We start from the raw sequence: 21,803 nt of genomic DNA on the forward strand, positions 1-21,803 counted from the left end.
CGGTCTGAAAATACAGTAAAGTAAAATAATCTGTGAGAGTTTATGAGGAAGGCCATGTTTTGTTGATTTTGTTGTCTATTAGATTATTTTAGTTTGGATTGTCTGATTGATTTAACGTTTTTACCTATTTTTATGTTTTCTGTAGTTTTGTATCGAACCTATAATTAACTGGAATTGGGAATCAGTAAATTTAAATAAATAACAATAACAATATTGAAAATTATTAGGAAGCATGTTAGACATAAGCAATAACAGATTGAGCGAGAGAAAAAGATTTAAACATTCAAAAAGACTCTACTTACAAATAAGAATCGCAGGCACCTATGGCAGTTTCCAAGAGTTTGTGTTTATTTCATTAAAAATTTATTTTTTGCAATAATTTTATAAAAAATTAAAGAAATAAAACTGAAAACAGTCTACATAGAGTAAAATATATATAAAAATGAACAGAGCAGAAGAAAGGAAAAAATGATCATCTCTTCCTACTTAGCAAGTACAGTCAATCCCAACAATTTACCCCAATTTCTCAAATGAAAAAAAAAACCCAATCACTTCTTCATCCCATACCTCAAACACATTCTCTACAATCAAATCTTTAAGGCTTTACCACTCCAACTTAACAACAAAAGAGCATTCAGGTTATCAGAAATAAAGGAAAATAAATAAAGGTTATTCTTTTATAAATTGTATCAAATGTAACACCAATGAATTGTATCAAATGTAACACTAAGATGTGGGGCTATCTATTTCCTGCTCAGGCAGAGGACTCACAAATGGTAATCAACAAAGTTCTTTTGAAATATTAAAAAGGATAGGAACATCTCAAGGTTGCAAGTAAACAAGATATGATAGTGACGGATGTAAGGAAGTTGTTACAATAAGTCTTTTGAGTGTAAAAAGCTTCAAAGAAGATCTTTTAGAAATGTAAATGACTTCAAAGACTAACTTAAGTTTCTTAGTGGGGGCATGTATCGAGAAAAGAAAGTATAAATGCCTGGTTTGAAACTTGCTCAGGGCGCTCTTGGAACCCAATCCAATTTGGGAAGGGTCTAAGAGGCCGCGTTTCCAAACGCTTTCTTTATTATTTTTAATTTTCTTTTCAATAAATCTTTGCCTTCGTTAACCAGACTTGTCTTTGAGTTGTGAGTATCAAATTTTGGGTTTTTAAATCTCACAGAAATAACAATATAACATACAAATTACATTAATACATTTTTGAATCTTTCCTTTTCCATTTATCTGTACATTTCATTTTCTATTTAAACAAATCCCCCTATCCCATTTTCATATAGTTTTTATACAGTCCTAATCAGCAAAAACCCATTAAAACTTACCAAAAATAGCCCATTTATATGAACCTTGAACAATAAACCAATTTTGTGTTTTTTTCTTTTTCCCCACATTTTTTTCCCCAGTTTCCTCCAATGAAGCCCAAATATCTGCTTCTCATACTGTCTTTACCAATTCTCTCATTATTGGCATGATAAAGTTTTTGAGCAATCTACGTAGTTGTTTCCTTGTATTTCTTGTAAGATTGATTGGGGCAAGAGTTTGTTACTGAGCCCATGGAACCTCTTGGCTTAGTAGCAGTTTTAAATCAGATTTCTCCAGTTGCATACAGTAGTAAACTTCTTCACAAACTTCTTCAGTTTGATCAATTACTGGACTGTTTCCCAGGACTTTTATTTTCAAAGCTGCCAATATAAAAGTGGCCACCTTGGAGGAAGCTTTACTCGTCCAACTGTGTGCCTATTCACAAGTGGCTATTCTTTATGAAGTTGCTGAAAAAGATCTTTTGGTTTCCCAGTTGCTGTGATGAATGGTATAAGACATTATGATATAAGGCTGTATATTTATTGTCTCTCTTCATTAAGCCTATCCCTCTCAGCTGAAGTATAAGAGGAAAATGTGCCTGCAGCATCCGGTGATTGCATCTGTCCATTAGTGGATTCTTGAAGCTATCTTCATCTTTTCTCTGTATGTACCGTAGGATCTGCTGCTGAAGTGAGAACTCACAGCAGTTCACTTTGGAATTCAGAGGAAACAGTGGTGGATTCCCAGACACACCCGACCTGGCCCTTTTGCTTCATTGACAGCTGCACCACAGGCAGTCAGGAATCAGAGTCCAAATCTGGCATTTTACTCATCCATATGTATCATTCCAATTTAGCAACCTCAGGAGAGCAGAACCAATCTAAATCTTAAAAAAAGAAGAAAAAAAGGAGGGCTCTCCCATCTGCCATAGCTTTAGAAGCAAACAAAAGAGGAGTGCTTTTCTCTCTGTGTTATTACAGCTAAAATGTAGATATCCAAGATCCCACCTGGAAGGATTTGGGTGTCCTACAGGGCCGTTTCCAGAAGGCTGTATTTGTGTTCATTCTTCAGCATGAAGGCCTCAAAAACGTAGGAGGAATATATACCTTAGTGCTCCCAGGATTATGCCTGGTTCATAAAACATCAGAGCTGCATTATGCAGCGTAGGCAGGACACATAGTGCCAAAGAGCATGTGTGTGTGACAGTTAAAGAGTATTTGTTTCATTATTCATCAGATTTCTCAAATCTGTTAAATATTTCACTGTACCACTGCCACCCTCTTTCCTGAGTCTTTGTGCCATCAAGAACCAAAACCTGTAAATGTGAATCTATGACTCCTTGTCCAATGCTTGTTGTGTCTGTGGTGTCTTGGGCTTGCAATAAAAGACTACTGTGACCAATTCACTCCTGAAGGTTTTTTCTTTGCTTGTTTAAAGCTAACAAACATCTAAGGTTTTACCGTATTGAAAGGAGGAGGCCTAGAATCATAATGATCGGTAGCTTAGTCAACTCTTCAACATTTCACCTAAAATGTTTAATTATGGGAGTTCATCAGCCCTAGTAGAAATGTATTCCACCAAATAATGCCTTGGTGAAAACTCTTAAATACAATGAAACAGGGTGGTTTGCATTGTTTGTATACAACCTGTAAGAACCATTCTCAGTGTCTGTATCACAACAATACCATCTCTTCTACCACCCCCACCCCTGGTCTCTTAACAATTGTCTATTTAAGAATGTTAAAAGCTACTTTAATATCACTATTGTACTTACAGTCCTAAAGCTCATTTTACATGCTCTTCATAAAAAAACCAAACATAAGAGTTACTGTTCACAAATGGGAACAGACTTGTGGCAGATTACCAACTGACATTAAACTAAAAGCATTTGCCACCAATTTCCCTATCTTCTGCCTCTAAGTTAGGATTCTTAAGCTACGAAAGGGTCAGTGCCTCCTATACAGACCATGGCTGGCAATCTGCAAACCGTAAGATATTTTTGACATCTTGTCTATTTTATTTTGCAAATTTTAATTTTTCCATCGAGATGGTTTAGGGGCAAAATGGTTTGAGATATTCATTTGCCTTGTTTTCTGGAGGGATACCTGGTAACTATTAGTGGAAATTGCTCCTTTCCAACTCCATTTCCCATGTAATCATTTATTTTACAGTATTATTCTTTACTGCTCAATTACTGTGTGTGGCAAAAAGCAGTGAAGCGTGAACAGAGACATTAAGTGCAATGTGATCAATGGGGGGACTTTTACAGAAAGGAAAGGGGCTCACAAATACCGGTAGGTCTTGTTTAGAGACCACAACTGGAACCTGCAACCTGGATGTGAAGAAGTTGCAAAGTAAAACCAATTGTGCTTATTTATGATCTTAGCGGTACTTTGGTTTAGATGTGTGAAGGTTGCAAATGCAAGGATTATTTGTAAAGTTACTTTTTCATCACTGCTGTAATTGTAAACAATTCTTAAATGAGGCAGTCAGTAAACAAATAGCACCAGCCAGCTTAAAATGCCTGAGAAAAGACATTTACTTAAACAGACCTTGAAGTTAAAGCAACTGCAAAAGGTTAGAACAATGTCTATTTTAATGTTCCTTCCTGCTTTATTAATATGATTATCTCAATTTGTTCAGACATTTTAACAAATCCTTATCATGCCACTCTTGACCAACTTTTAACATTTCAAGTATTTTATAAATCATGTTCAAATTTAAAGAAATATTTGGTTGTGCCCAATAAATAACCCTGTTCCTTAAACTGTCCATCAATGGGCCACACATGGCCTGACTCTGCTGTTTAAACACACAAGGACCCTTACAGGCCTACAGACTTATGTGCTGTGCCTCTGCTTTCATGGCTTAGCAGTTTGCACAGAGAGCTTTGTAAGATATGAAAAAAATAAAAGTTGAGTCCCTGTGGGTTTTACTCTGCTAGCAGTAGCCGACTTTAGGGGGCGGTGCTCATCTCGGTTTCTAGACCACTGAGCCAATACTGCCCAAAGACGTTTCCACGGTCATCACTGCATGACATCACGCAGCACAGAGCATGCGGTGAAACAAGGAGCGCTCTTACCTTTGCACCAAAGTGCTACCTATTTATATACTTGCATTTACATGCTTTTGAACTGCTAGATTGGAGGGAGCTGAGACAAGTGACGGGAGCGCACTCCATCACACGGGGTAGGGTTCAAACTGCTGGACTACAGACCTACTCCGGAGTCTTTTAAACCACTGTGCCACCGCACCTCTTTTGTATGGTCTAGGAGTCCTGCAATTTGGGACTAGGAAAAAAAGCTAAGGGAGCTATCTTTAGCAGTAAATAAAAGTAATATAATTACCAAGGACATAAGGAGGATCTTACAGACAAAATGTCTCATCCTCTGCTATCTGGTAAAGCATTCCAACACATTTGCAATGGCCCCCAGTTGCCCCAAAGCAACTCATAACGTACAATTCATCTGCAGCCTTGAAGATCTCTAACTTTAGAGATGTAATTAATAAACAAAAGTTTGCATTGTATTTAAAGGCTGAACTGGCATGTTAATTCTGCTTAGCTTTTCTATAGCTTGTGTGTGATACAGAACTCCAGCCAATTTGATTAGCTTATGACTGAATTGTCTTGACTTGGAAAATGAGTTTATTCAGTAGCTAACTGAAACATGTTTACAAGCTAAAAGATTACAGTGTCTAAGGGGATCCTAGCCAAGATCCCTAGCTCTGACTTACCCACCATTTTAAGATTCAAACTGAATGTTTAATTTGGAGGAAAAAGGACTTTCTTTTTATCAGTCAAAAAAAGAAGATAATAGCTACTACAAGAAAATCTGAGCAAAAAAAGCACAGTGTGAATAGAAGGCACAAAGATCTTTGCAACCTTTTCTTTTTGCTGAACTAGTTTAAAAATCTCTTGTTCTCAATCAAAGATTGTTCTCAATTGTATTTGAATCAGAAAACTTCTTAACTTGCTTGAATGGTGCAGCAATCCGAGATGTTTTCATAAACCCTCCTCACGAGCAAGTGGGAATTCATTTAACCCATCCCTTAAACTATCTCTTGCCCCTTTCCTCAAACTTTGCCCTTCCACAGAAATGCAAATTTGCATATTATAAACTTCTGCCTTTCAATCAATAGATGCCCCCAGCTATGTGCACTCAAGTCCCATACCACCTGCAATGATTTTTATAACTGGCTTAATACATGCCCTAAAATGACAGTCATTCCTAGTGGTTCTGTGTTATTACTCATACAACAGGTTTTCCAGGGCCAAGAAAGAAACAAATAATAAAAACATGTAAGAAACAACTGAAAGAGAAGTTTCCATATTACAATGAAACTAGTTTCGCAGACACCATTCAAGTACCTCATTCAGATTATTTCGGAGGTCATTGACCAAATTTCTATCTGGGGCATCTCCTTAAAAGTCCATAGCTTCAAAATATTCTGCAGTTAATTTATGATGATTTTACGTCATTTGTATTATAGTGATCTACCGTATTTTCCGGCGTATAAGACGACTTTTTAACCCATGAAAATCACCTCAAAAGTTTGGGGGGGGGGTCGTCTTATACGCCCAGTCGTCTTATACGCCGGAAAATCAGTGGGTGGCGTCTGGCGGGAGCCGGCAGGGCAGTCCTGCGCACGCGCGCACTCCCCGGCTGCTCCTTAGCAGCTGGGGAGTGCGCGCGTGTGCAGGACTGCCCTGCCGGCTCCCGCCCGATGCTCTTCCCTCTTGAGGCAGCATCGCTCCCCAGCTCCTAAGGAGTCCTCGGGGATGCTGCCTCAAGAGGGAAGAGCCGCCTCCCGTCCGACGCTCTTCCCTCTTGAGGCAGCTGCTGCCTCAAGAGGGAAGAGCCGCCTCCCGTCCGACGCTCTTCCCTCTTGAGGCAGCAGCTGCCTCAAGAGGGAAGAGCGTCGGACGGGAGCCGGCAGGGAAGTCCTGCTCCCGTCCGACGCTGCGCTTCTGCCGGGCGGTGCTGGCCGAGACAAGCTAGCAGGCAGCCGCCGTGAGCGCGGCGCTGAGGGGCAGCGGCAGGACGGCCAGCAGCCCCACGCGCAGCAGCAGCCACCGGCTCAGCAACAGGTCCGAGCGCAGGAGCCGCACCGCCAGGCTGCCCAGGAAAAGCAGCCACACCGAGAGGCTGCACGCCCAGTCCAGCTCCATGAGGGGCAGGGCGGGAAGAGGGACCGGGAGCCCGGGCCGAGCGCGCCTCGGCCGACGGTGAGAGGGAAGCGGCACATGAAAAAGAGGCTGCGGGCGGAGCTGCCCCTCCCTGCGCCAAATGGGAGAAGTTCCAAGGCCTGGGGGGGGAACCAGGAGGGGTGCTGGCCGTGGCGGGGTGGCGGCTGCCCTCCGGCGCTGCCTGCCGCCCGGGAAACGCTGCGCCTCGGGGGCCGGCAGAAGCGCGGGAGGGCCGGCGGGGCCAGTCGGGCCTTCTCCTCCTCTGCGACGGACAGGGAGGGCAGGGCATGTAAGTATTTTCCGGCGTATAAGACAAAAAACCTTGAAAAACTTCTTAAAAGTAGGGGGTCGTCTTATACGCCGGGTCGTCTTATACGCCGGAAAATACGGTATACCATTTGTGTAATGATGTTACCATGAAAATGAAAAATTGTTTCTATCAACTCAATTTATGTAAAGGACATCATTTCTATCACTTATTGAATGACAATAACACATAAATGAAATAAATTAAATAAATTCCGTATGAGTACTGGAATTTGTGTTATAATGGACATTCCCTCCCTCACAGCTGGCCTTTCAAATCAAATGATCATATAATGGTTATATTAGTACTCATAAACATGTGTAACACACCACTGACATACATCAGAACACATTCAAATTAATGGGTGTTTCCAGTGCAGTATTTCTGTTCCAGTTTGATGATAACCTCTGATTCCTTCACTGAAACACAGAAAACAAGTAGGGAACATCATGAGTCAATCAGTGCTCATAGATAAAAGGTGGGATATTCAATCACTCCTCAGTTAGCAACTACCTTGGTCAGTGGCCGTTTGCAAATAAAACGGTAATAAAAAACCATTTTCTGACCAAATGCACATACATACATGAGTAAACTTCTCATGCCCAAGTTCAATGCAAGCTGGAGTGAGAGTAATACTACCGTAATCGCATGAAAATTCATCTGAATGAGAAGGCAGCAATCAGTAATTTTCACAGCATCTCTCTCTTTCACATACACCTATTTAGAAACTATTTCCCTTAAAGACAAAAGTTGCCGGAACAATGCTCTTGCTAAACAAGGAGAAGGTGTAAAATTCAGTATTATATAAATGATGGTGACCACCAATGTTTTAACAGACAGGTGCTTTTCTCAACTAGACTTTTTATAGCTCATTGCTGTGGAGGCTGGGTTACAGGGTAAAAGACAGAGAAAACAATTCTTGCAGACAAGCATCCTGAACCCTGAAGACTCCTAATGCATGGAAATTGACAGTTCTCCTGACCACCAGGTGACCAGTTTCATCTTTTGGGGGAATCATCAACTGCAGGTAACCAGATGTTATTCTACCAGGAACTGAACTCCTGGACCTTTCCATGACAATTCATTACTTTAGGAGCCATCTAGATCCTGGTACTCAATGGTTGCAAGAAGGGGTATATAACAGCTCTCTGCTCTGAGAGCTTCTATCTTGACACTTGCATGATATTTGAAGACAATCATGATCTTTTATATTAAGCCAGTTCCAATGCCAGTCATCTTGTAGAAGTAGGAAGGACGGGAGGTTTATAATTTTAGCAGGCTGATTTTCTCACTGCTCCTGAGAACTAGAGTTTAGACGATGTGGGAACGGGGCCCAGCCACTTCTCCCCTGCAAAGAAAATCAATACCAAACAAAAGATCAAATTCAGAAAACAAAAGAGGACTTAAAAAGAAACAGGTTAAAGCCACAAATAAGGATAAATGTAATTACAACTCATCCTACACTACAAACTTTCAGGTCTGAAAGATTTTGAGCACAGAAGCGTTGCCCTCATCTTACTAAAGTTTTTCTAACCCTGCTCAAGGGCCATTTAACAAACACCTCTGGCAAAACTGAAATGTATTTTAAGCTTAAAATGTTTTGAGCTTGACCTATGTCACACACCTCTAATTATTAGTACAAAATGGTATTAAATTTGCTTTATTGCCTCACAAGATCCAGTTTGACTCAATACTCCAGGCTGCCCAACTGGATTCGAGACTTGAGTCCAAAGCATGCTCTGTACCTACTCTAATCTATTCTAACCTTAGGCCTAAAATACAATATGAGAAATAAAGAGAAGATCCTCTGAGAAAGATTTACTGTGCAGCCCAAAATACTGCACTGCATTTAAGACTCCAGAACTTTTTATCAAAGGTCCTAAAAACTCTTTCAGAATGAAAGAAATAGAACTTTGTTCCAAAGCAAAAGAAAGCTTTGACATCTCAAGAAAAAAATCTGATATATGGTTGATCTAGAGCAGAGGTATCAAACTGCCAGCCTGCGGGCCATATAGATCATAGCAAAACCGCGCCCACCCTACTGCGGGCAATGGCAAAAAAGTTGCGATATGTCACGAAACATCACGTGACGTTGTGAGTTTGACAACCCTGATCTAGTTAACACATTGCACAGACATTTTACTATTTGTGTTATCCTCTCATAACTTGGTTTTTGGCATGATAGAAAGACATCCACTTGTAAAAGTGTAAAATATATATAAATCCTGTTTATACAGATCAGCGTCTTCCTTTCTGGAGTGCTCTGACATGCAGGTTATATTAAAAGGTTATTTCAGTCCAATTCAGGACACAATTGCAGGGATTCTATCTTATAAAGCCACCTTCCCAAAGAGTCTGTCTGACTTCAGAAGTCAGCCTAATCCAGTCCACATCTCCAGGTATTACATATATATATAATGCATAACTGCCTGCAGACACTGCCACTATTTGAGTGATCTCATCCGAGAGCAGTGCTTACTGAATGCTTCTGTTTCAATAATAAATGAATGAGGCTTAGATCCATATCAATGGCTGTACCAAATCTGTTTGATATTCTCAGCTGTAACGATTTTTAACTGCTTTTGGACAGAGGATGTTTCTAGCCACTATGTTCCAGCAGCTTTCTTCTAGTATCTGCAACATGTTACTTGCTGTCTAGTTGAAACTCTGGGTGATCTTATCCAATTTTAGACTGTTTTCAACAACTCAAAATGTTTCTGTATTCAAACAGTACTTCCAAATTAAAATACACAGAAGAGCAACTTTAACAACATTGTCACTAAAAAACCAATTAAATTATAAAAACATCAAAACAGGCTGTTTCCCCTGTAAAGGAAGTTGGCGGTTTAGCCAAAAAAAATTACTCTGTACTCCAAATTTATCTGCTCCAGGTTTTTCCCAGTGGAGTTTCATTCAGACTCTTTTGCATTCTTATTTTTGTTATCTAAAGCAATTCCCAAAAGTGAAAAACAACTTGGATCAAAGCATCAATAGTCAGGAAAAAACTGAGTTCTTTCTTTCTCTTTCATGACCTTTAGAACAAGAGTAGAATTATAAAATAATAAATTACATACCTATTTACATAATGTTTAATTTATATGGGAATTTTTGGCATCTCTTTAGTAAATTCTCGGTCAGGGATAATATTTCACTTCTTTCTTTCTAGTATTCTGTGAACACAACACTTATACAGGCAGTCCTTGACTTATGACCCCAACTCAGCCCAAAATTTCTATTGCTAAGCAAGACAGTTGTTAAGTGAATTTTGCCCCATTTTATGACCTTTCTTGCCACAGTTATTAAATGAATTGGCTTTTTATGACTTTGCTTATCAGAAGGTCACAAAAGGTGAATAAGTAACCCTGGGACACTGGAAATGTCATAAATATGAGTCAGATGCTAAGCTTCTGAATTTTGATCACATGACCAAGAGGATGCTGCAAGGGTTGTGTTGAAAAATGGTCATGAGTCATTTTTTTCCAATGCTGTTGTAACCTTGAATGGTCGCTAAATCAACTACTGTAAGTTGAGGATTACCCGTATATGCCTTCTAAGGTCCTCAGAAACAGAGTAGGGTAATAGCAAGCTGTTTTAAATATCAGGGAACTCAGCTGGATGATGTCAACTTGAGTGTTTTGAGAAAGCTAAACAGTTTTAGGGCAACACAGGAACATTAAAAAAAAAGCTACAACTTCCATATTGTTAAGTGATAATAGCAGCAAAATATTTTCCCCAAAACCTAGGACATTCAAGGTTTTCGTCTTTTTTTTTCCATTTTTTATGGAAGGTACAAGCAAACAAAATCCTCCTTCGTAATGTGGTGGTCCATTATGGAACCTAAAGAAAACTCAATAATTCTCAACAAAAATATTAATAACACTCACCCAAAACACTCCCCAGTAGTTCCACACGATCTGAACCAAAGAAAAGCTGGGGTTGTCCGTCAGTCTGGATAACAAAACATGGCACTCCAAATGCCTACTTGGGAAAACCCAACACAAGATATAAGTAGAGAATTCTGCTTCATCAAACTAATTCATGGTAACAGATGCAAACCAGAAGAGTTCAAATATGTCAATTAGCTTCTGTATTAGGTGGTTGCACATTTAATCAGCATTTCCCAAGGACAGTTTTTAAAGTTGTTGTTTTTTAATTGCACATTATTGATTCCACCCATCCATCGAAGAACTGGGAAATGGGTCCAATTCTCCTGTGCCTGCACACCAATGCTATTTTGTAGGGAAATGTGTTCAAATACCATCAAAGTTCACCTGCTCACCTGGATGAGGAAAAAACAGAACAAAAGCCATAAAAGGAAAGATAGATCAACTGCCATGCTTTGCAAAATCTCCCAACTTTAGGAAGTTTTTGCCTTTTGTCAACTTTTTGACTATTCTATGTATCACTGTTTTTCATAGTTCTGAATGCCATTTACCAACTCTCTGTACTTCTGTAGGTGCTGGCGCATTTTAGCTTAGACTGTAAAGCTTAAGTGAGATTAAGAGGCACCTGTGTGATTGCTCCTAGGCAAACCCTACTTATATCCCATTGGCCCAAATATTGATTATGCTCACTGCTTTTCACTGCAGTAATGTTGCACACAAGTATACATCAGTCCTCATAAAACAGAACTTATGCATTATTTCACATCAGTTCAAACGTCATCATCTACTGTGCATGGAATAGTTTAGTGAAATAACTCAATGGGAAGTAACAGGCAGTCATCTTGCTGCTGCTATTGTTATTTTATCATGAAGTTGCCCATCTGCCCTGCTCTTCATGAATCTGGCAGCAATATTTCAATGCTAGCTCTGGACAATAGCTAAAAAAAATGCAGAAAAACAAGCCAGAAGGCTCACAGGTGATACCCGTCTTCTAAAGTAATTTCATTATCCAACAAAGTTGCTCTTCAGAGCATAAGAATTCAGCTTCCCAAGATCCCGCATCTTCTAAAAATGGACTGCCTGGAAGATTTGTTGTTGTTCAGTCATTACGTCGTTTCTGATTCTTTGCAACCCCATGGACCCGTCAAGTCCCCCGTCCTCCCAGTTTGCCCAAATTCATGTTCATTGAGTCAACGCTATCTAGCCATCTCATCTTCTCCCATCCTCATCCTTTTGCCTTCAATCTTTCACAACATCAGGGTCTTTTTCAATGAGTCCTCTGTTCTCATTAGGTGGCCAAAAGTATTTGAGCTTCAGCTTCAGATTGGAAAGTATATTTCATAAAACGTTGGCCCTTACCCCAAACTTCAGAGCCTCATCTGTTGTCTCTTTCAGGCGATTCTTCACCTCAGATGAAGTGCTCATTTTCAGAAGCTCCTGGCTTTTGGCTGAGGGCAAACCTGCCTTTTCTGCAGCCTGACAAAAAAAGACAAATATCCTAAAGATGTAGCCCAGGTTGACTGGATTAAAACCTCAGCTTTCCACACTGAGACACGTATAAACCATTTGAGATACTATATTGGTAACAGGAGGTTTACAAAATTACTTAAGTACTTCTTAATTGAACTGGAAAGCAAATGGCCCTAGCAAAGAGGGAACATACTACACTATGACCCAACTGGAATTGTTCCAACACCTTCTTTTTGTTTTCTTGGTAATTATGTAATTTCTATCCTTAATTACAAAAGTTGTTAAAACCTCTATAAAGAAGACAGTCCTTGTTTTCAATGTTCTCTTTCTTTATTCCAACATTAAGATGCCAATCTATCCACAATCACAAGGAGTCTGGTAGCACCTTTTCTGAGCAACAAATGTTATGAAAAAGCCTAGGTTCTTGTCAGCTGCAATTCATGACGAATGGAATGCATATGAAAGCTGAGGCCCTTTCTTAATAAATTATTAGTCATAAAAGTACTACCAGATTCTGGATTATTATTATTTGTAATTGTTCCAAAATTAGTCCTAGCTAGAATTTTCCTCTTCTCTCTGGGGGTCTCCAGTGTGTTAGGCTGAGATTTTTCTGACTAAAAATTATAGGAATGAACCTGGGACACTCAACATGCAAAGTATTTATTGACCTTGAGATCATCCCCCATATAAATTAAATACTACACAATACTTTAGAAAAATAAGCCATAGATCATAGGGAATTCTTATTAGTCTTAGACCTAGGAAAACTGCATTTCCATGCACCAGACCTACTGATAATGCTATTGCCAAACTTATTTTCTCCCGGTTTGCCAATGTTAAAAGAGTAAAACACTTCTACATCCTTCGAAGAATTCATGACTGAAGGAGACAACGAAGCCACACAAGGTCGCTCGTGAATGGAGTCTCCACTGTCAGCAATACTGCTCCCAAAGGAAATTCTAGAGTACAAGAGTTCCATACTGAGGATAACAGAGTGGGAAGGGAAGGCATCTAAAACACTCCCCAATTTAAACATCTTTCAAAATTATCCAGCCAGCAGCACAGACCCAACCTTTTGCATCTGAACCACCTGCAGGAAAAGAACGAGAGAAGAGCAGGAACTTACTGCTAATATACTTTCTGGCTGAACTATGTCTTCATCCTGGAAAAACAAAAAATATGGCAACTGGTTATTAAACCTTGTGGATAAGATGGGTCATGGAAATAGTGAGATAAGAAAATAAAACTGAACAAAAATCATGGTGGACAACAATTGCCTTTGTTGGCCTGATTTCGTCTAATGTACCGTAGTTTCCGGCGTATAAGACTACTTTTTAACCCATGAAAATCTTCTCAAAAGTCAGGGGTCGTCTTATAGGCCAGGTGCTGAAAATTTAGGGACAGGGCTGGCTGGAAAACCTGGAGCGGATCTCCCATTTAGTCTGCGCAGGGAAAGCGGGACCAATTGGAGAAGAAGCTGCAGTCTGTGATTTTTTACAGGCTGGGGTCTGGGCGTCTTTCCTTCTAAAGTTGAAGAGCAGCTGTAGTATATCCCAACTTGAAAGGCAGGTGGGGAAGGCAGCTGCCAGTCCTTAGGTCTAAGGACACATTTGACTCAGGAACTGGGCGGGCTGGCTGGAAAACCTGGAGCGGATCTCCCATTTGGTCTTTTTTTTTTTAATCCCATTTATATCCTGCCCTTCTCCGAAGACTCAGGGTGGCTTACAATTTAAAGCACAAATCAATGTGCTTAGCAATAGCCTTCATTCTGTGTATATGCCTGTTTATTAGGGCTTTCACCCCCCCCCAATCAGCATTATTACAAAGTCAGCTTATTGCCCCCAACAATCTGGGTCCTCATTTTACCTACCTTGGAAGGATGGAATGCTGAGTCAACCTTGAGCCTGGTGGGATGCGAACCTGCACTAATTGCAGGCAGCTTGTGTTACTTAAGGCTCTGCAGGGAAAGCTTTAGAGTGAATTAGGAAAAGTGAAAAAGTGAATTAGGAAAATAGGGAATGGTTGCTGGAATCAGGGGCTGCCACAAAGAAGAGGGAGTCAAGCTTGGAGGTCCCCTCCAAGTACTTCTTCTTCTTCTTCTTCTTCTTCTTCTTATTATTATTATTATTATTATTATTATTATTATTATTATTATTATTATTTAATCCACTTGCACTGTTTTATGTTTACATGTTTGATGACAAACAGCCTTATGTTTATAAGTGACAGTTTTCCTACTAAGCACCTGCATGTCATAAGCATTTGAATTAAAATTACCATATTAAAATCAAATCTGATGTTTTTTAATTTTTATTTGGTGTGCATTGGAAGAGGGGTAGTCTTATACGGCGAGTATAGCCCAAACCCTATAATTTAACAGGAAATGTAGGGGGTCATCTTATACGCCCAGTCGTCTTATATGCCGGAAAATACGGTAATTAGATTAAATTAGGTCCAATTCCCCCAATTTAACCTACCCAAAACAGAAGGGGGAGAATGAAAAGAAAAATTAGATATAGCTGAAACTTCAGATTGCCCTATTCATTTAAATGGGTCTTTAAAAATAAATTTCTGGTGGTCCCAATATAGTTCTGTAGTTGGCTTAGTTAACTGACATGAGTGCAGGTCTCATTCAGATGATTTCAAGTATCCAAAAAAGATCATCAGAAAGGACAGAGAAATGCCAAGAGAGATGCATATGTGTGCAAGAGCTCAATACTTACCCTGGACCAAATGCGCATCCAGAGTTCTCTAGAAACAGACTCTAGAAACTGAGGTTCTGCTATATCCACAGCAGTGATGAAACGCATGGCAGACAGACTTCCTGTAGACAGCAGAGACAGACACAAAAGTGCACTAGAGAAGCTGTACAAATGCTGATGGGGGGACAAACCCACCCTTACTTTTAAAAGGACATTTTTGACTTTTCACTTCCTGATGTCTTCCACATGGGAAGAAACCATCATTTCCCAAATGCCTAACTGTCACCAATTTGAAGAAAATAATCTCTTTCATTACCTTTCACTATCACAGAGTTTACAAAATCCTTCGGTATATTTAATGGTACTTGGCAATACTTTGCCATTCGACTGACATCCTTTAGCAAATACTCTCCTTTCTTGGGAATCTTTGCTGGAGGCTGGTTTCCTGTTGCAAAAGACAGCATGTCATAAAATGTAATTTTAATAGATGAATGACCCTTTATTATCAAAGTACAACATGTGTACAGTGAGATTGGCTGAGTCTCCCTTCGTGCCCCCCCCAACTCACAGTGACAACAACCCACCATCTTGTTACACCATGTGAGCTAATTGCAGAACACACCAGCCTCGCAAGTCAATCATACATAGTTATTTCCTGTTCAAGAGCCTGACAGTCCATGGATAGAAGCTGTTCTTCAGCCTGTTGGTACGGCTGGCTATACTTCTGTATCTCCTACCGGATGGTAGGAGAACAAAGAGGTACCAACCAGGGTGTGAGTCATCCCTGAGAATTTTCCTCACTCTTCCAAGGCAGCGAGCCCTGGCGATGTCATCCAGTGGTGTCAGGGGAAAGCCCACGATGTTTTGTGCTGTGCTCACCACCCTCTGTAATATTGTCCTACCCGCGACTGTCAGGCCAGCATACCAAACCACAATACAGTGCGAGAGGACGCTCTCTATAGTAGACTGGTAAAAGAAGGTCATTAGTCATTGTTCTATCCTGTTCTTCCACAAGACCCTGAGGAAGTGGAGTCTCTGTTGGGCCTTTCTGGCCACCTGGGTTGTATTGACTTTCCAGGTAAGATCTTCACAGAGGTAGACTCCCAGGAATTTAAAGGAGGAAACTCTCTCCACACAGCCCCCCACCCAACGAAAAGTGGGGCAGTTCCTCTCTTTTCCTCCTGAAGTCTAGCACCATCTCCTTTGTCTTGCCAATGTTCAGGTGCAAGTTGTTCTCTAAACACCAAAAGGATAGTTTTTGTACCTCCCCCCTGTTTCATCTCCACCTGTAATAAGACCCACTACAGTGATATCATCTGCAAACTTAATGATCGCGGTGGATGGGTCGAACGATACACAATCGTATGTGTACAGTGAGTACAGGTAGGGGCTAAGCACGCAGCCCTCTGGCGAGCCCGTGCAAAGCTTCAGAGGGGTGGATGAAACAGACCCAACCCTCACTGTTTGTAGCCGGTCCCTCAGAAAGTCTTTAATCCAATCACAGATGGAGGGGGAAAAATTCAAGTCAGTCAGCTTTTCAATAAGGATGCTCGGCAGAATAGTGGTGAAAGCCAAGCTATAGTCTATGAAAAGCATCTTGACATAATTTCCAGGTTTCTCCAGATGGCTTGCTACAGAATGTAAGGCAGTAGCTATGGCATTGTCTGTCAACCTATTCCCCCTGTAGGCAAACTGATGTTTGTCGAAATCCAGTGGAAGATGTTGATGTCCTAAGATGTTGGAGAACCAGTCTTTTGAAGCATTTCATCACTACAGACGTTAATGCAATAGGTCTGTAGTCATTTAGGCACTCGATTACTGTTTTCTTCGGGACTGGGACAATGGTGGCTGCTTTCAAGCATGATGGTACACAGGCTGTTTGCAAGGAGATGTTAAAGATCCTTGTCATTGATCGGCTAATTCAGACATGTCAAACACAAGGCCCGGGGGCCAGATCCGGCCCACAAAGTGGTTTCATGCGGCCCGTGAAGCCATCATGGAAACAGTGAGGGAACGGCCCCCACTGCCTTGGCCCTGGCCCAGAGACCCTCAGATATGTCCCACTCCTGCCCAGGCCCCCATAGGCACCCTTGATGCGAACGATGTAGAGCTGGCCACACCCACCCAGTAGGCCACGCCCAACCTGGCCATACCCACCCAGCCCCCTGAGGGCAACCGCAATGCTGATGCGGCCCTCAATGAAATTGAGTTTGACACCCCTGGGCTAATTGATCGGCACAATGATAGTAAACCTTTTCTTTTGTGTTTTTGGTTATTTCCCATCCAACAAAATACGGAAAGCTAATATTCTAGGTTTGGACAGGATTATGGAAACCTGAATACTGCAGACTTCATTTTAACAGAGAGAAGAAATTATATGGTTTTTTTTAACTTTTAAGAAATTCAACCAAAATTAGTTGTTACAGAATAGCCAAGACCACAGTTAACTATGAACAAATCATACTAGACAGTGGCAATTCCCAACAGGATTGAGCATCAGCTGTGATCTTGCTCTCAACCCAACAAAGCCTTTAAAAAGGAAAATAATACATCTGCACTTATTTCTAATTACTAATTGCTAAATGATCAATTTAAGGATCTCATGGATACGAGATATTCAAAAATGACAAGTTTAATTTGACACCCAGTGAGTTCTATTTTTTTTCTTTGATATATGGATTTTTTAACACAGACTTATAACAGTATAAAACAGGGGTGTCAAACTGCCAGCCAGCGGGCTGGATGCATCATGGCGAAACTACGCCCACCCCATTGCTGGCAATGGAAAAAAAGTCGCAATACATTGCAACACATCACGTGACGTCGCAAGTTTGACACCCTTGGTATAAAACAATATATTAACAAAAAGTGAAAAGGAAGGAATAAATTTAGAACATTTACAGTTTGGAAAATATATATATAACATACATTAGTGAGAACAGAATTCAATCCATATTAGGAACTGAGATTCTTTGAATGTTGCAAATAAACACTAGAGGGGACTAAAGGAGCAGGCATAAAGAAGAAAAAAAGGGAAAGTGCATTTATCAATGTTTAAACTAAGGTTTAAAATGGCCAATCCAGTATACGTTTTGAGTCACTTGAAGAGTTCTTCAAAAATAGACCAAGATGTTAATATTTTAGAAAGCATGAGGGTTCCAAAGAAGATGTTAAGGGAAATTTTAAAAAGCAATTTATAGCCAACACATATACAGAATACAGAATAATAGAGATGGAAGGGACTTTGGAGGTCTTCTCCTCCAAACTCTGCACGAGCAGGTAAACCCTGGACCATTTCAGAGAAATGTCTGTCCAGTCTCTTCTTAAAAGCCTCCAGTGATGGGACATCCACAACTTCTGAAGGCAAGCCATTCCACTGGTCGATTGTTCTCAATGTTAGGAAATTTCTCCTTTATTCTAGGTTGCTTCTCTTCTTGAATAGTTTCCATCCATTTCTTCTTGCCCTGCCCTCTGGTGCTTTGGAGAATAGCTTGACTCCCTCTTCTTTGTGGCAACCCCTGAGATACTGGAACACTGCTATCATCTCTCCCCTAGTCCTGCAACTAGACATACCCAATTCCTGCAACCATTCTTCATGTTTTAGCCTCTAGTTCCCTAAAATCATCATTTTAGACAGCTTTCTATCCATATATACTATGCATATACATATACAAACACACACACACACACATATAAAATAGAGCTAGTTCAGATTGCCTTTAAAGAAAGACATGAGAAAAACAAACATGCAATACTTCACCAATCTCTTTGATCTAGTTTTGTAATTCCATTTTTGTAATTAGTTGCTACAGGAGTGTGTCTAATCTTCATCTAAGCTCAGTTGAACAATTAAGTGCTTACCAGTGGCATTCATTATCCCCGAAAGGAAAACTGGACGTAAATGCAGATCTAGATTCCAGATGGAACGGTACCTGCAAATAATCTACAGAGATGACAGGGAGTATTATTACAGTGGTCCTCGACTTTTGATCACAATTGAGCCCAAAATTTCCATTGCTAAGTGAGACATTCAAGTGAGTTTTGCCACATTCTATGACCTTTCTTGCCACGGTCGTTAAATGAATCAGTGCAGATGTTATGTTAGCAACATGGTTATTAAGTGAATCTGGCTTCCCCATTGATTTCTGCTTGTCAAAAGGTCACAAAAAGTGATCCCATGACACCAGGACACTGTACCCATCATAAATATTAGCCAATTGCCAAGTGGCTGAATTTTGATCATGTGACCATGGGGGGAAAAACAGTCAAAAGTCACTATCACTAAACAAATGTTGTAAACCAAGGACCTGTATTAAGAACTAGAAATCAGAAAATGTAAAGCAACAAAAGAATTTGTGTACTCCTGCAATAGGAAAACAGAGCTATCACAAATATATTTTATTTATATTCCATTTTTCATTCAGGAGCATACACAGCATTCTTTCCTCCTATTTTTCCCCACAATAGTTCTGTAATGTAGATTGATCTGAGAGGAAAGGACTAGCCCAAAGTCACTCAGAATTTCCATAGATTGGATGGACTAGAAGCTGGGCTTCCATGTCCCTAGTCCAATGCTTTAACCACTACACCACAATGGTTCTACATGCATCTATTTAAAGACAATACTCAAGAAGCAAACAGGTTTATCATTTGGTATGCACCTTTGTAGGCTACACTATCATAGAAGGTCATAATATGTTCGTTGAAAAACAGATGTAGTTTATTAGGCTATAAATCCAGTAAAAGTAAAGTATCACAGGACCTAAATACAAACTGTGGCTATTTTTTAAAAAAATCCTATCTTTATTATATTAGTAGCTGGGATGGTTATCCATTTGGTTTAGTTGCAAACCAGCTCTTCCACAGCAGGAATTACAATTGCACTGAAAAATGCAAGCAGTGGTTAAACTTATTTTAATACATTCCCAAGGTGAAATGAATAAAATTTGGAAATAATATATTAGGTTTATGGATATCCTGGTAGTGTAAGCCATATTGTGTAATCATATACAAGATTAGAATACTGTATACAGCACAGTACTCTTGACTACTATGACTACTATGAAATAGATCAATCTGGCTTTGAATATTCATATTGACATCATATCTCACCAAATTTCACATTAAGTGCTGCACTTCAAGTATCCCCATATAGGGACTGCAGAAATAGGGATCACCACTAGATGGCAGCAAAAAGATGCAGAAACCCCTAAATATCTAGACTTGGATTGGGCAGACAAAATATGCTGGCCCTAGTATATATAATGAATCCATATGTGTGATATGTGCAAGTGAACTGGATGATCCACTTCCCGCTTGACAAGTGTATTTTGAAATATTCATATATATATCAGGATTTGCTTTCCTCCAACATACCCCATATTCACAAATAGTTCCAAAGTCCCAACATACTCACAACCCATATATATAGTGCAGACCTGACAAATGTTGCAATGTTTTCAGCAGCCACAGAAAAGTGGGTCAAAGTTGAAACAAGAAAGTCCTAGAAGCTTTGTGATAATTGCTGACACCCATTTTTTCTAGCCTGGAGTATTTCCAGATGAGAATTTTACAGCATACTGAACATTATCCAGAAGTTGCAAACTTTTGTCAAGGGCAACAGAGCTTGGGGGAAGTCTTGTACTGACAGATACAGGTAATCCTCAACTTACAACAGTTCATTAAGTGACCGTTCAAAGTTACAACAGCACTGAAAAAACAACTTATGACCATTTTTCAGTTATAACCTTTGTAGCATCCCCATGATCATGTGATCAAAACTGAGATGCTTGGGAACTTATGACCATTGCTGTGTCTCAAGGTCATGTGATCACTTTTTGCCACCTTTTGACAAGCAAAGTCAATGGGGAAGCCAGATTCATTTACCAATTGTGGCAAGAAGGGTCGTAAAATGGGGTAAAACTCACTTAACAAATGTCTCACTTAATAAAAATTGTGGGCTCAATTGTGGTTGTAAGTCGAGAACTACCTGTACAGTTACAATAAGGCCCCGTTTGCAAAATGCCAACACCCGCCGTCTATGGAGATTCTCAATCATCCAGGTCACTGTTGTCCCAAAAGTGCTTTTTTTGGAGGGTGAAAAACACCTTTGGGCCATCATCCAGTGTTGCTGCCGTGCATCTCCACATTAGCAAACGGCATGACACTGGAGAAACAAGAAAGTTCCGGTCATCTGAACCTGCAATACAGGAATCAAAGCAGGTTTTTTTTTGTAGTGCAGATTTACTCTTCTAAGTCTATGCTGCGGTTAATTATAATCGCATATATTTTTTTAAAGAAACTGCAAAAATGTTACTGCTCGCCTACTCCAAATCTCAGCTAACAGGGCAAGAAATCGGACTGAAGCCCTAGGACCAACAGGTAGTATAGGCTTCCGAGCAACATACAAACTGCTTGATTTGAAAGACACAAGGTAAAAGGGAATGGCTTGCTTTAATACAGCTTTTTGCAGCGCGCTTACCTCAAAGCCAAGCCAGGAGTAGGGGGACAGGACATCGTAGAAACACTCCACTTTCTTCTTGCTGACCCCGGAGCTCTGGCGCGCAGAAGCCATGCTGCGTCGGAAAGCCAAGCGAAGGAGAGCGAGCCTGTGGGTCAAGATGACGCGCTTTATGTCTGTCACGTGTAGCTTTCAGAGCCCAACCTCCTCCACTCCGGCGATGCCTTTCAGGACGCGGAGGAAGGCGGGGAAGCGACACGTAGGTAGCAGCAGCAGCAGCAGCAACAATTACAGTAACAGCGACAACTGGCTTTGCTCGGAGCAAGTCGCCAGTCCCTCCACACTCACGGGAGCCTGAGTGCAACAAGGGAAAAGTAGCTGCACACAGACACGCGCGACCTTCGGATGTATTAGATTTGAGAAATACGGGAATGCGTAATGTATCTTTTGGACTATGCTAGATTGAGGATAGTTTATT

The 21,803-nt window shown here is 40.4% G+C and overlaps 1 protein-coding gene across 2 annotated transcripts; it reads right to left on the bottom strand.

Moving 5' to 3' along the window:
- Positions 1-7,330: 7,330 nt before the first annotated feature.
- On the bottom strand, positions 7,331-21,597 carry LOC308663846 (glutathione S-transferase kappa 1-like). Of its 2 annotated transcripts, none has more exons than XR_014025508.1 (8): positions 21,347-21,597; positions 18,727-18,808; positions 15,182-15,310; positions 14,887-14,987; positions 13,290-13,325; positions 12,053-12,169; positions 10,694-10,790; positions 7,331-8,157 (listed from the first exon to the last, which is right to left on the bottom strand). XR_014025508.1 is itself a non-coding variant. In XM_081320596.1 (8 exons), exons 1-8 carry the CDS (start codon positions 21,437-21,439, stop codon positions 8,114-8,116), a joined length of 696 nt encoding a protein of 231 aa, XP_081176722.1. In that variant the 5' UTR covers positions 21,440-21,597; the 3' UTR covers positions 7,339-8,113. The 2 variants fall into 2 exon arrangements, 1 of the variants encoding a protein (XP_081176722.1); XM_081320596.1 differs by having other exon boundaries at positions 7,339-8,157; positions 10,694-10,787.
- Between the last annotated feature and the right edge of the window lie 206 nt (positions 21,598-21,803).

Source organism: Vipera berus (genome assembly GCF_964194415.1).
Source record: "Vipera berus genome assembly, chromosome: 2".
Lineage (NCBI taxonomy): Eukaryota > Metazoa > Chordata > Lepidosauria > Squamata > Viperidae > Vipera > Vipera berus.